This window comes from Suricata suricatta, chromosome 10, assembly GCF_006229205.1.
Source record: "Suricata suricatta isolate VVHF042 chromosome 10, meerkat_22Aug2017_6uvM2_HiC, whole genome shotgun sequence".
NCBI lineage: Eukaryota > Metazoa > Chordata > Mammalia > Carnivora > Herpestidae > Suricata > Suricata suricatta.
This window is the reverse complement of record NC_043709.1, coordinates 123679883-123695223: the sequence shown is the minus strand read 5'-3', so window position 1 is coordinate 123695223 and position 15341 is coordinate 123679883. Positions and strand designations below refer to the sequence as shown.

Sequence of the window (15341 nt, the reverse complement as noted above, 5' to 3'; positions counted from 1 at the left end):
AAAGAGGTGGTGGTGATGGAGGAGGACACTTGTGAGGAAGAGCACTGGGTGTTGTATGGAAACCAATTTGACAATAAACTATTAAAAAAAAAAAAGAAAGAAAAAGAAATGGTTTCCCTGGGGCACCTGGGTGGTTCAGTCAGGTAAGTGACAGACTTCGGCTTGGATCATGATCTCACAGTTCAAAAGTTCAAGCCCCGTGTCAGGTCTGTGCTGACAGCTCAGAGCCTGGAGCCTGTTTAGGATTCTGTGTCTCCTTCTCTCTCTGCCCCTCCCTCACTCACACTCTGTGTGTGTCTTTCTCTCTCTCTCAAAAATAAATAAATAAACATTTAAAAAATGGTTTCCCAGGCCACTCTCTACCCTCCTTAAAATTAGTATAAATCAGCTTCTCTGGTTGTTACTTTATAGGGACAGAGTTCACAGGCTCTATTACATAGGTCTGCCTTATAATCCATCCTGAACCAAAGAATGCTCTATTAAATGAGGCTATCCTTTCACTAATTGTGGGATGTTTCAGAGAGTGAATTCCCTTATTAGGAATCTTTATTTCTTTGTTCCACATGATCCATACATCTTCTGTGTAGGATCACAGAAGGCGTACTGGATAAATAGCATCCCTGTTCACCTTCTTTCTGAACACAAATAACAATTGTTTAAGCATGAGGTACTTGCTTGGAAGCATGGTCAATGGTCATGCGTAATCACACTCATTCTTTTGATCAACATAACTTATTTAACCTAAGCAGAAATACAGACGAGGTATTTAATTGTCCCTATGTTCATAAGGAGGCAATGCACATCAGGACAAAATAATGAAGAAAGGTTGAAGTATCACATACCAGGAGAAAATATCCCATCACCAGAGCCCCCAGGCCAGCCAATGATTTCTCTCATTTTTTTTAGTGTGACATATTCCAAGAGCACAAATACTGGAGCAATTTCATAGGTGAACCTGAAACGTAGTGATGGTCACATATTTTGTATGTAACTCAAAGAAATAATTCATCATTATAACATGTATAGAACTACTGTATTTCCTTCTTCAAGCCCTACATTCACAAATGTGTTGATTATAGCATTAAGCAGAGAGAAAATTAGGTCTTCTAAAAGGCTGCTCATTTCCCTATATTCCTAAAGTTAGGAGCTTCAATTATTGGCTTAATGCCCAAGGGTCACTTATCAGATTGAATAAACAAAAAACACTGCAGAGTAATTCTATTAAAAAATAGCAGCATCTGGTCCCATTTTTCTTTCATATCATACAAAATTATAAATCCCAAATGCCAAAAAAGTGCCTTTTGTGTTTGACAAATGTTGTATAGCTTTGATTGCATGAAAGATGTATCAGGAATGTTTTCAGTTAGAGTGAACACTCGTATGCTTCTGCAGTTTCTATCCCTATTTTAGGAGCTAATCAAAAAGAGATTTTCACATAAGAGGTAGAATAAAGACTATAAAATCTCATTAATAGTTATCCTGGATTAAACAAAACACATTAACTACTTACATATTAGTGTTTGCAGTTGATGTCAGCCAGTCTGCTGCTAATCCAACCATATCCAGTCCCGTGGAAAGTTGATTGAAATATCTGGGATGCCCTGAAGAAAATGGAATGCCGGAATCAGGACTGCATCAAGTGAAAATAAATGTGGTTTGCAATGTGGATGCTAGTTTTACTTCCTAGCATCCCTTCAATATATTTGCAAATTAAAATGCTAGTACAATCCAAAACTATTCTTGTTTACACTCATGCTTCTGAAAATCCTTTTTTTTTTTTTTTTTTTGGTTGTTGTTGAAGTTGTTCTGGAAATCAGTCATACCATGTCATCCGCCAGGCATGCCAACATTCATAATAATATCAGTGACAAATGGCTAATGATTACAAAAGACAAGGCAAAAATGAGAAAATAGGACACTTTGTTGAGTGATTTGCCCTGGATTCAAAAGGTGATGATTGTCTGAAGATGGCGTGGACAAATCTAATTCTTGTCAATTATTTTCTGTCCAAATATTTATTATAAACAACAGAACTCCTTCATAGTTGTGATTTAAAACAAAGCCGGATACAGTCAGTATCACTGTCTTGTCAACAAGATACGTAAAGATAGATTCAATGGACTGATGAGTCCATTAGCAAGAGTTATCTAATTAACTTCCAGATTTCTCTAAAACTCTCTAAAGGAGTTGACATCCAAATACTCCTGAGGCTATTATTTAAAATGTGATGGTAAATATCTCATTAGAATTCCATTTTTGTCTTGCTCCATAAAAGCCTATCTCGAAATCTGTGATTTGCTTGGCAGCCCAAATTTTGGAAGATTATCAATTATGGAAATAGCATCAGATAAAAAGGCGTCCGCCACTTATTGGACATCTGTCTAAAGCCTGGGGATGACAGACTCTCACGCCTGTATGGGCAAAACAAGATAAAGGAAGGCAATGGGGGAAAGCAGGGACAAAAGTCAACACAGAGCTTATCTCTAGTGCTGGAGTGCTCCCTTATCAGCCTCAGGCATGTGGCTAGACAATTAGACACTGAGAAAAGATAGGGGCCGGAAAAGGGCACATTTGGCTCTCCCTCATTCTCCAGCATTGTTTTGCCTCCCTGTGGCCGGTCACAGTGCCTTTCTACCTTTTCGCTCTCTTCCAGGCCCTCTAGAGCTGACCCCGTCAGCTTATGTATCCACAGAAAGTGAGAAAGCCCCTTTGCTGCTGCCCGGGGAACTGTCTGGAACAGCCCTCTCCTATCTCTGCCTCATTGACTTCCCATTTCATTAGAGCTCACAGCTGAAGTCACAGCCGCTTCTCCCCTCCCGAAGCCCCTTCCTGTCTCTTTCCCTGAGCTGTTTCTTTAAAGCCAGGAAAACAATACTGATTAGCAAATCAATCCATTACTCCACTCTCCCAATTCATATGCATTTCCTGGATGAACCTGGTATCTATTATCGCACACTATTTAACTCTCTGGAAACTTTGGCATGAAAACCTCTGCATAAAAAGGGAGCGAAATTTCAAGATGCGTGTGGGTTCCCAAGATAGCAAAAGGTGAGTCCACCCTGACGGTTGCCTTTGGAAAACTGTGAAACAAGTTTGATGTTTCAAGTGCTTGTCTCTCTTCTCCTATATTTTTTTGACCTTGGTCTCCCATTTCCTCTCCTCCTCAAAATTTTCATTCATTGATAGTGATGTGAAAATATGGAAGGTTAGAACAACACGTTCTCTTGATTTCTGCGGAAGTACGCTGCAGAAATATTCTCTTTGCTTTCTTCCTGTGAAGGGAATCCAGGCAGTACTTTCTCGGAAAGAAAGGGCGTGAGAGTCCTGCCTTGGAGGCGGCCAGCTGTCCCAGCCGTCCCGGGCAGCCGCCGCCGCCACCACCCCCCACCGGGCGGGGAATTGGCGGGGAACGGTGGCCACCCGCAGCCGCGGCCCGGGGGACAGCGAGGGGGAAACGAGAGGTTAGAGCCGCTGGCGCCTCTGGAGCGCTCCGGACAGATTGGCTCTGGAGCCAGGAAGGATACGCTGGCTCTGCGAACCTCCAGCCCCCGGCAGCTCTAACCCTCTCGTTCACGATCAGATGCGGAGGGCCCTGAGGTCGGTCCAAACTGCTCCCCTGTACCTGCAGTGCACCCCCAAGGACCGCCTCACTTATTGATGCTTCAATTTCTTTGTCTGATGGTTCCGACGAAAGACTCAAGACATTAACCCTTGCCCTCCCAAACACCACCACCTCCGCCACCACAAGTCCCACGACCCCCGAAATTATTCCAGAATTCTATCATTCTCTGCAGTTTTCAGTTTTCTGTTCCAACAGTTCCTACAGGGGTAATTTTTTAAACCCATGAAGACTTCATTTGAAAGCATGTCCCCGCCAGCCCTCACGTCTCTCCATGCTTGGAGCCCAAGTGGAAATTAGATTAAGGACTCTCAGTAGAGAGCAGGTGATAACGTATTTTATAAAAGCATCTTCTGAGGTACACTAAAATGCTTTAATGGTCACAGGGATGGTAACTACTTTAAAGTCCCTAAATTTTACTAGCTGCCAAATACCATTTATAGCATAAAAACCTGTAAATTTGCCAGTCAGAAAGATGAGGTGACTGGTGTTAATTCTCTGAAATGGGAAGACCAGAAGACTACATATGCCATGAATAATGATTGATATTGATGCTTAGAAATCCAACGCCATCATATTTCCCCCTCTACTCTAAATAAAATGCATTAGAGCTCCACTTGACCAACAGTTTCACAAGCATTATGGCAAAATCTAAGTATTGAATTGGTCTATCTTCTCCTGACACTCAAGGAAACATTGACTGAATGATGACTTTCACTGATTTGCAGTTCTCATTATCTTAACTTATCTTAACTCTTTAAATTGCTTTTCAGACATCACCAGCTTTCAAGGATGAAAATGTAAAACATTTTTATAGGTTTGTTTTGGTTTGGTAGCAATAAAAATAATAGGGAGTGAACTATTAACATGTTTAAATACTAGGTTATGGGAATGGGTCAAACAAAAATGAATTAAAAGCACTGTTCATATTTGCACCTGCAGATACATCAAAAACTGGGAAGAGGAACATTTTTAATGCCTGATATATACATGCATACATATATACACACACACACATATATATATGTGCATACATATATATACATACACACACATGTATATATACATACATATATATATATCTCCTGTGGATTCTCTGTGAACACAATTGAGAATAATAGCTAATAAGCCTTCAAAATTCATACGCCACAGACTTAGTGTGATAGAAATCACCAAGTTAAATTCCTTTCCCTAGTATCTGGCTCCAAGTGTATAGTCTCACAAAATACTAATGTATTTTGTGATGTAATACTAATACTATTAGTCTCACTAATACTAATAATACAATAAATCGATTTCCCAAGGCTGCTTCTCTGTATACTTTCCCTCTCTGTTGGTATACCTAATGCAAAAACAAAAACAGTAGCTAAAAGCCACATGGCAAACAGTCTTAAAATGTTTGCTGTTGATTAGAGTTAATACCGATAATTAACCAAAAAATTCGCAACATAAAAAGATCAAGTTCCTATGGTACTTAATATTCATGTGACATTTTTATTTGCTAGCAGATCTTTTTAAAGCTACAATGCAATTTAGATCTTCAAGATATTCTTCCCCTCCTGAAAGTCCTTCATACTTATTTTTATTGCTTTAATGAAGTGTAGTGCCATCAGGCATCAGCATGATTAGAGACAATGCAGGAAGAGAAAGGGTAATCATGACTGGGAGAGATGAATGGCTGACTTTGTGTAGATAAAATGAAAGCTTAGAATGTGCCCAAATAAACGTTACACCTGGGGCTATAAAATGGATAGAGTATGAAGAATTCTGGGAAAAAGCATGAAACACAAAATACATTTTGAAATAGGGATATCTGATTCCCCTCCCCCACCCATTTTCTTTCTTTACATACAGAATGGCTGAGAAGCACACACATCCTTATATAACATGGCTGAATTGTCATGCTAGTTTGCATCATGTTTTCTTTTGTGTACATTTCTTTAAAAATGGAGAAAACCTGGGGTTTGAATCTGAAGTTCTGGACATTCGAGACAATGCCAAAATATCATCCGTCTGTTTCAGTGATTACCTAGGATGGTTTGTCCAATGCCTGACCATTCCTACGTGCCATGGAAATGACTAGCACTCCCCTAGTATTTGGGCTTTTGTTTGGAGCATGCCTTTCAGCTTTCATTTCTGTATTCCCTTTCTTTCTCTATTTTGGGTCACTTCTACTGGCCTCTGATGACAAATGGATGCTTCTACATCAGTGGTTAATCTTGGTGGCCAAATACATGCAATGTAAAATCAGATGATTTATACTTAAAACGTTTATAATGTTTCTGACATTATCGACTTCAAAAGCATTAACATTCATTGGAAAGGATGTCTTTCTTTTATAGCATTCTCATCATGACTATTTTTTAGTGATGACAATAACTTTGCAAATTTGAAAATACCAGTAACACCATCAAACAGAAAACATTTTTATATAAAAATAAAAAAGTTGTAAAAGGAAAAAGAGCTTTATTATTTTTGATTGAACAATACCTGTTTTAATTGCATATTTTAGAGTCGTTTGGCAATGCATCAAAATTTCCTCCAAATTTTGTGGTTGGTCTCCCAATTCCCAGTTATACTCTTGAAGGAGCTCATTAGGGTAATGGAAATCAATCACTTTGGTTGATCTGTCGAAACTTTTCACCACATACTGAAGCAAAATGCCCATAACATCTTGCAGAAACGCCAGAGTGGGCCTTTCTCCATCACTTGCTGGCAGCAGGTCTAAAGAATGGGATCAAAATGTCACATTGTAGTATTACTGTGAAAATATCCAGGCAAGGTCTTGATTCGGCAATTTCCCTTTGGACTGAGTGATTTTGTGCTTAAAAAAAAAATCTTCTGGACATGCAGAGCATTTTCTTTAAAGGGAAGGTATTTTTCAATGATAAAGGAAAAGAGAAATTGTGATTTCTCCCGCACCCCAAATTAATTCTTGCATTTCAATAATTAACATCTTTGCTTTCTTTTTAAAAAGGAGTGTGCCTCCATTCATGAATTGCAGAGGGGTTTGTCCTAAATGTTATATCTGAGTAAATCATCTTAAGTGATTACGGAAACCTGTCACATCAGAAATGTTTGAGGAATGCCTTTGGGCAACTCTGACAAAGTGGAGCATGCAATGTGAGGATCTCTGACCTATTACGTTGGCTCCCTATTTCCTAAGTGTGTGTGTGTGTGTGTGTGTGTGTGTGTGTGTGTGTGTGAACGCGCGCGCGCACATCTTCAGGTCACTGGGTATGTAAACACAGGGGAGTAAACCATGCACAGGTCCCACGTGAATAGAATAGAACAGAATAGTTCCCCAGTGAAACTGCAGCTACGAATTACTCTTGCGGTCTAAAGACCTGAAAGGCTCAGAAATTCCGAACTGGAAACCGAGTTCCACCCGTTTCAGCCGCACCAAGAAGCCGACCTCAGCGCTCCAGGGGGCCTCTGCCGTCGCAGATCCGGGGGCCGCGCTGGGGCACGAGCTCCAGGCTCTAGAGTCCCTTGTAATGCCCGCGCCCAGCGCCACGTAGAGGCCAGATCGGGCTTCAGACGGAAGGGACAGGCCCGTCGTATCTCGCTTTCAGCTGAAGATTCTCGCGAGGCCCGCCCCTTCCCTGCCTCTCCACGCCTGGCACCGAGTCCCGTCGGGCCGCGGTGGGTGGGACCGAGCCAGGGGCCGTGGCTCCCAGGGGCCCCAGGAGGCGTCTTTACCTGTTGCGTGTAGAAACGCATAGTTGACATCCGCTTTGGGGCAGCTGCAAGGCTTCTGGTCACAGGCGCAGGTGGCCTTCCGGGAGGTGGCCCGCGGGGGCTCGCTCCCGCTACTCGCCGCCGGCTTCTCTGAATCTCCGTAGAGCAGGGCTAGGCAAGGACAGGGAGCGCGCTGGTCAGCCGCCTGCCGGGCCCGGCTCCCTAGCCGCTGCCCGCCCCCGGCCTGGAAACCTCCACTCCGCTGTTCGGGACGCGGAGGTGAGAAGGTGACATTGCACTCGCGGGACCCAGAGGCGACTGACTGGCCTGGTCCGATTCCCTCCCCCCGGCACAGGCACTCACCGCACAGCTTGTTTCCGATGCCGCCCGTGAACTTCTGGGCCACCTGACACCAGGCTCTCGCTGCAAGGAAAGACAGGCAGGAGGACAGCGAGTCAGAAAGAGAAGAGCAGACGAAGTGTGAAATTTCGTTCTTTGGGAAATTTCGTTTTATGGGCAATAAACCCGGAGGTCCGGAAAGGGCCTGCCTGGGGCTCCTCACGGAGGGCAGGTGCAGGAGGGACGTGGGAGCCTGGCGGCCCGGCCCAGCCCGATCTTAGGTTCGCTGATTTGTTTCCAAGAGAAACCCATCCTTCAGCCCTTTGCACTTGCCTTCCAGGTGCCAATAGGTTCGGGCAAACTTCCCTTCCTGCCTTGCTCCAGCGAGGCATTCCTAGACACCGAAGCTGTCCATTTCCTCGTAGGCTCTCCATCCAGACCAAGAATTCTCTATTTTCCATTTATTTTTTCTTTTCCCACAGCCACTCTATCCCTCTACAGGGTCCAGACACCAAGATGGTGGCAGTTTCCCAGAACCACGGAATTCCGTGTCGAGGAGACGGCTCTGTGTTTGGGGGGGCTCTCCCAGACTTCTTTGAAAAGGGCCTGTGATTCTTTGGGTGTCTTTCCAAAGGATAAGGGCCCCAGGGGTTTTGGTCTCTTGGGCCACCGGGGACCTACCCCGAGAACAGGGCTAAGTGTCCCAAGTTTCCTGTTGCAGGTTGAAAAACCTCCATCGTCTTCCCTTGCCCAGCAAATCCCAGTCCACCCGCAAAGCTCGCCTGCTGCAGGCCCCGGTTCCCCTACCTGTGCCGGGGTTCTCGGGATCCCCGGAGCCATCTTCAGACCCGAAGGACCAAAAGCCGGAGCCCGGAGTTGCCATCTGCGCTGTGAGCCTGGAGCAAGTCGCCTCCGAGTGCGGACTATCAGCGAGCTGCCCTCTGCTCGGTCCTGCGCGCGCGCGCTCGCGTGTGGAGTGTGGCGGGAGGAGGGCACCGCACGGGGACCCGCGCAGCCGTGCGGCAGAGGGTGGGTGTCACACTGGGACAGGAAACGTGCGTGTCTGCGCGTGTGTGCGTGTGTGTGTTGGCATCAGGGTTTAGAGACGTGGCAACTCTCTGAAAACTGAGGTCGAAATAGGGAAGGAGACCGAAGGGTCCGCGCAGCCAGGGTATGGGAAAGCGCCGAGCACCCGGCTGCTTTTGAAGGAGAAGGAGTCCAATCAGGATGGATGAGGGGGCGGCGGAGGGAAAAAATGGGAGAGGGAGGGTGCGAGACAGACAGCGCGCCCGAGCTCCAGTCGGAGCTTGTGGGTGGGGGGCGTGCGGGCGAGCTTCGGGGCAGCGCGAGGCAGGGGCTGGCAGGGGACCCCAGCCGGCCCGGGGGCGCTGTCCAGAGTGCTGACGCCGCCGGCCGCGCGCGGGCTTCCGCGACGCGGAGAGGGTGGCCCGAAACAGTGTCACCGAAGCATCGACTGGCGTATTGTTTGAGGTCTGGCTCCCGCTGCCGGGAAGGAGGCGCGATTTCCGCGCCGCCTTCCTGCAAGACGGCGCTGAGGTCGCGGTGACCTCGAAAGCCCCAGCAGCTGGACTGGAATCACGAGCGGTTCGTGAGCTTGGGGAGGGGACGGCGGGGGAAGGGCGCCTACGCCCTGAAGGGCTCATTTCAGCTCCTTAGGCTAGCGTGACGCCTTCCTACGGAGCCGCGGGGTGCTCCGGGCGCGTCATTCCCGGGCTTCGGGGAGCACGGTCGCCGGGCTCACCGTCCAGGATCTGATTGACTGTCGGGAGAAAGACTGCTGATTGAGGCAATTAAAATCCATGCAGGAGCCTATCACCGAGGACCTCGGGCTGGGGAAAAAATAATAAAAGGAATGGAAACTTCTTGGAGAGGGGCGAAGGAGAGAAACTAGAGTCGGCAGGATTGACGGCTGATGGGGGATGGGATCGAGTCGTTTGCTGACCTTGGCCCCGCGGAGGCGTGGAAGGGTTTGCTGCTTTCGTGTGACCAGAATCGATGTGTGCGTGGGAGACCTGCACAGAGTTTCCGACTAAGCAATCCGAGCTTTCCAAATCCGAGGCGGAAAGAAGGCATCGCCTGCTGGCTTTCGAGTCAGCGGGTCTCAAATCAATGATCTGTCCACCTACCTTCTGAAAATCAAAATGAAAGCGGGGAATGCAGCGGAGGGGGGGCGAGATTCATCGTTTCTGAGGCCTGGTGGGAAGGGGTTTCTTCTTCACTGAGAAAATCAGAATCTCTCCTCTCTTAACTACACACACACAGACACACACACACACACACATATATATCTATATAATTTTTTTTTTTTTTTTTTTTTGCTAAAAGCCGTTAAACAAAGGGAAGGCGCCTGAGATTTTGGGCCGCTTTGAGTTCGCGTTGCTTTCCCTGGATAGCGGAGATCAGTGTCAAGTACACCTGGCAGCTCCTGGGCTCTCAGAGAGGGCGAAGAAGACCTTGGTGGGGGAAAGGCTGATTCCTGCCTTCTGCTGCGTGCATTCCCTTGGGCGAGCGTTTTTCATTTCCACCTTGTTCACAAGCCCTTATTTCTCTGACTTCCTGAATCGAGTTATGAAAGCTGCTGCTAAAGCAGAGACTCCCTTATCCTCAGTCTTGGCTACCTCCCCTCGACCCTCACTGAAGGGCGTCGTGGGGCCCCAGGTGGCCGCATACAAGCCCACATCCTGTGTCCCCAGGCACGCAGGGCCTGGTAAATTCTTTCCACGAAGCTTTGTCTTCTCACGTGCCCGAGCGGGGAGGAGCAGTAGGATCTAAATCCGGCCTGGGAGTGGTGTCTGGGAAGGGCACGGGCCAGGTTCTGCGGTCGGCTTGGGGCAAAGTCCTGCGTGTTGAGAAGCCTGCATTGGTCTGCTGGCACTGGTGGGCGTGGACCCAGGCCTCCGTCTGGGCCTCCGTCTGGCACCCTCGTCTTTATTGGACTCAGTCAGGTAACAGGGCTGTAGGCGCTACAGGGAGGGCAGCTCCGCAGCTCTTGCTGGAACAGGGCTGATGCGAGTCGAAGAGACTAGTTCTTTGTTTGAATCCACACCAAATCCTGCTAATGTTTTGCTTCAACCCACCAGGCTTGGGTTGCAGAACTTTTCTGATATGGATAAGTGGTCAAAAACAGATTCTTTAAAACCAGCATTCAAAACACAAATCCCCATGGGAGAAACAGATTAAAATACAAGGCAGGTAGAAACCACAACATCTGGATTTAACTTTTTTTTTTATGAGACTTAAAATCCTACTGTTTTAACTCAGTTAAATCCAGCAGCTCTGGAGTACTTTGAATCTAATGGTGGTATTTACATTTTTTATTTAACACACCCTACTTCAAGTGCACTCAGGGATCTGATTTGTCTTTCCTTAACGTGGTTCCTCCCTCGATGGCAATTTGCTTCATAAAGACTTTCCTTTGCCAAAGGAGCCCACTCCCCCCACTTTTGGGTTTGGCGTTGGAGATAACAAAAGAGCTCGGGGAGGTAATAATTACAGTCATTAGTTCACAAAGGAGGCAGCCACCAGCCAGTTTAGGAGAAAAGCTTTCGCAGCCTCTTCCTCAAATGGGGGGTGGGGGGAGGGGAGGAGAGCGGATAAACCCAGGCTCCAGAGGCTGCCCTCCCGGGCAGGTTTCCTCGGTTGACCTATTTCTCCGTGGTTTACCCAGAGATCGCATTGCAGGCCTACCAATGAAGAATGTCTGGTACAAGTTTTCCCTTGTGTCTACCCAGTGCCTAAATATCGAAGGACAGAAAGAAAGAAAAAAAAAAAAAAGGAAAAAAAGGAGAGAAAACAAAGAACAAAAGAAAAGAGGAAATAAAAACACAAACCTTTCACCAAACCTTTGCCATTCTCTTTTCCAATCCCACTTAAAAAGTGGGTGGAGAGTTTAGGGAGAGAGCCTACTGCCTCTGAATCCCGAACGAAAGGGCCTGACTGCCAGGGCTCTGGACTACATCAGCCACTTCAAAAGCTTGAAGAAGGGGCCTGGTAGCCAAGCTTAAGTCAGCTTCCCCACCCGCCAAAGGGCCTCATGGTGGGTGGTGGATGGGTAGGTTGGGGCGAAGGGACTGGATTGCCCTTGGGTTCCAGCATCCCTCGCGCCCCCTCAGCGGTACACAGTGCCCCAGGCAAGTCACAACTGAGCCAACGCTCTGCAAGCCTGACCACCAGCGGAGGCCGGAAGGAGAACCCGGGGAAGGAGCAGGGCCTACGGAGCCCTTGAATCCTGAGCTCGAAGGTCCACTGGGAGAGGTTTCCCTTCGCGGGGGTCTCATCTGTAAAATGAAGAGGTTGTAGGAGTCATCTCTGTGGGATCTTTTGGCGTCAACATTTTGGTTTGGAGAGTACCTGGGTAGGCGCAACAAACGTCCACCTGTCCTCACTCAATCCAGTCTCCTGGCCCTGGGCAACGCGCGCGAGGGACACCAGCAAGAGGGAAAAGCTCTATCCCAGCCGGAACCCTCCCGATACCGTCGTCCGTGAAATCACCTCGTCATCCTTCCGCATGCTCTTCAGACTCCGTAGACAACGGAGGTTATCAGTTCCATAGAAGGGCTCAACCCAGGTTCTAAAATAAGATGCAGCCCACTAAGAGCAAACCTCTGCCTACCCATTGCCCTTCCCTCTCTCTTAAAATTCGGCAGAGCAAATCTCTGCCTACCCATTGCCCTTCCCTCTCTCTTAAAATTCGGCGCCGAGATTGTCCCAGTCTGCAGACTTAGAAGAATCTAAAAAGCCCAATAGTTTGTTCAGTGGTGGGACCAAAGGTTTGCGCGCGGGCGCGCAGTGTGTGTGTGGGGGGAGGGGAGTGGTGGTTGGGGATTTGTCTGGAGGTCATGTTTGTGTAGCAAGACCGGGTTTTAATTTAGTAGGTTTGTTTGGGATGGCTGGAGGCGATGATTGTTCGCTGGTGGAGACAGAAGTTCCCGTCCCCTCCTTGCCTGGGCACCTGCACCCTCACAGCTGGACAACGGAGTCTAGCCCTAAAGGGGAATTGGTGGACCAGCCCCGAAAGCCACGGACTTTCCAAGGCACTTCCTTTATTTAATAACCTCAATAACCAAGGGAAGGGGAAGCGCGAGTTTGAGATGTTCATCTTCGAAGCTTTCCCCACCCTCGCCTCTTCTCCCATCCGGGCGTTGTTTTGCTCGCCCCTCCAGTGTCCCGCGGGCCTGGGAGAGTGGTTTCCAAGGACAAAGAAAATTTTGAAGTCACCCAAAATGAGAGAGGAGGGATCGGCGAGAGACCTCAGGCGCAGTCGGGTCCACAAGAGTCGCAAATGAGTGAACAAAGACACATTGGGGGGCCAGAGATAGGGATGATACCCCAGCTGGCGGGCTGGTGCGAGTGCAGGGTGCCGGGGTGCGGAAACGCGGCGTCCGAAGGCTCTCCTTTCTCCTCTGCTTTCGGAGAGGCTGGCCCTGGCACTCGAGGGGCGAGCGCAGCGGGCAGCCCCTGCCATGGTCAGGGCCGCGGCTTCAGCGCCCGGTCCTGCCAGGGCTCGGGCTTTGGCCCCTGCAACCCCGCGGTCTCGTGCACATCCCCAAGGCCTTGGCCTCCAGCAGCCGGGCTACACCTGCTGCACGAGGCGCTGCCGCTGGGAGGTTTTGCGCAGGAGCCTCCTGTAGTCGTAGGGATTGGTTGCGGGCCCATTTTCCTCCGGTTCCTGGTTCTCCTCCGCCAGCCACCTGCAGGGAGACCGGGGGCCCGAGAGTGAGCGGCGCCGGCGCGCAGCCCCGCCCACCCTGTCCCAGGCGTTCCGTTCCTCCCCCCTCCCACCAACGACGGGCATTTAAGAATGGCACATTGCAAACATCAGGAGAATGGCCAAACGCAGCTGCATCATTTTCTCAGCAGATTTTCAATTTTCCCCAAGCAGGCGGTGGGGGTGGGGGTGGGGGGTGGGGGGAGGGACCTGGTGACTCTGTGTTCCGATGACAGCTAAGTAAGGTGTCAGAAGGTTGAGAGTTGAGGTAACTCCCAACCAACAAATATTTATTTTAGTACCTTAATTTTTAACACATTTTATTCAAAGAGGGAAATTCAAAGTTCCTAAAGAGACAACCATCATTTCTCATCTTAAAACCGTTCAAATGTTTCTCTCAAACATTCCTCCCAAATCTGATCAACCAGTTAGCTGTGGGGCCTGTCAGCTCTTGCAGTGAGGCTGCTGGGCCACTTTTCTTGCAGGTACCGCTGGGAAACCCTACCGACTTTACCTCTAGATTCTGCAACTTGCCTGGAGAAGGAGAGTGTTCCCTCTGTAGCCACACAGATGTATTCATTTACTTATGTGACGTACTAAGTATTAGCCACCACTGTAGGCCAAACATGAACAAATGTCCCCATTCTCATGGAGTTTAATCTGGTGTGGGAGAGGACGATAGGCAACCTTAATATACCAGGTGGGGACAGGTGCGATGTAGACAGGTAAGGCAGGCTAATAAGGAAAAACTGATGGTGTGTGTGTGTGTGTGTGTACAAGCAATTTCATTGAGGGTGACCAGGAAAGGTCTCTTGTGACATCTGAGAAGAGACCTGAAGGAGGGGGAGGGGTGAGCCAGGCAGATCCCTTAGGGAAGGGCAGTCATTTCAGGAAGAGGGATCAACCAGTGCAAAGGCCTCCAACACTATAGTGTGTGTACTGGGTTCAAGGAACAGCAAGGAGGCCACTGTGGCTTAAATAAAGTAGGAAACGGGGAGAAGATCAAGGAATGAGAGCAGGAAGAAGGGGGGGGGGTGATGCAGCAGATAATTGAGTGCTTTGAGACCATGACAAGGATTTGAATGTTACTTAGAGCTAGAGAGACATTGGAGGGATAGGCATGGAGGAAAGATTCATAAAAGGTTCTGGCTGCTAACGCGGAAGGAAGGAGGCCTGTTAGGTAAGGATATTGCAATAGTCCAAGCAAGACTGATAGTGGCATAGATGAGGCTTGCAGAAGAGGGAAGACTGATCAGATTCTGGTCACACTTGAAGGCAGAACTGAAAGAGTTTGCTGACATCTTGGATGTGGGGTGTAACAGAAAGGAACTGAGAAGGTCTCTAAGGTTTTTGCCTTAAACAACTGAACGGATGAAGTTGCCATTTAATGAGATGGGGTAGGTTACAGGAAGAGTATATTTTTGTAGGAGAGGGGGATAAACATTTTGGTTTTGGTTTTGCAAAGTTTGAGATATTTTATTAGGTATTCAAGAGGAGATAATAAACAGGCAGTAGGGTACATAAATCTTCATCTAGGCTGGAGATTTCCATTTAGGAATTTTAAGTAAATAGATGATATTTAAGGTCATGAGAGTATGTGTCGATGAAGCAAAGGACTAGGACATTTCAACGTTGGGAGGTCAGTGAATTGAGAATAAGGAGAGCCAGTGTGGTAGGAGAAAAATCCAGAGAAGTTCTGTCCTGGAGGTCAATGAAGAAAACGTTTAAAGAAAAAATGAGAAATGTTTCTGATAGGACAGATGGGATATGGCAAAATGAAGAGCATGGGCGACCTTGGTAGGGCAGTTTCAATGGAGTGGTAGGGATGGAAACCTGACTGCAGGGGCTCAAGAGCGAATGGGAAGCTGGACATTGAGATGGAAGGCTCACTCTCCTGTAACCCTCTTCAGCTATCATGAAGAGTGGGAACATGGGGCTTGGAAAGGGGGATGGAGTCAAAGGTGTTTTTTATGA

The 15341-nt window shown here is 47.9% G+C and overlaps 2 protein-coding genes across 2 annotated transcripts in view; both read right to left on the bottom strand.

Moving 5' to 3' along the window:
- GAD2 (glutamate decarboxylase 2) overlaps positions 1–9088 on the bottom strand; it is an 81131-nt gene extending 72043 nt beyond the window's left edge. Inside the window, exons 1-6 of the mRNA XM_029955366.1 lie at positions 8447–9088; positions 7664–7723; positions 7322–7471; positions 6110–6343; positions 1511–1601; positions 843–955 (exon numbers count right to left, since the gene is read on the bottom strand). Coding sequence (XP_029811226.1) covers positions 843–955; positions 1511–1601; positions 6110–6343; positions 7322–7471; positions 7664–7723; positions 8447–8522 — 724 coding nt within the window. The 5' untranslated portion in view covers positions 8523–9088. The remainder of the gene's footprint in view (positions 1–842; positions 956–1510; positions 1602–6109; positions 6344–7321; positions 7472–7663; positions 7724–8446) is intronic.
- A 3607-nt stretch (positions 9089–12695) lies between these two features.
- Positions 12696–15341, bottom strand: part of MYO3A (myosin IIIA) — a 214428-nt gene continuing 211782 nt past the window's right edge. Inside the window, exon 33 of the mRNA XM_029955278.1 lies at positions 12696–13350. Within this exon, the coding sequence (XP_029811138.1) occupies positions 13233–13350 (118 nt within the window). The 3' untranslated portion in view covers positions 12696–13232. The remainder of the gene's footprint in view (positions 13351–15341) is intronic.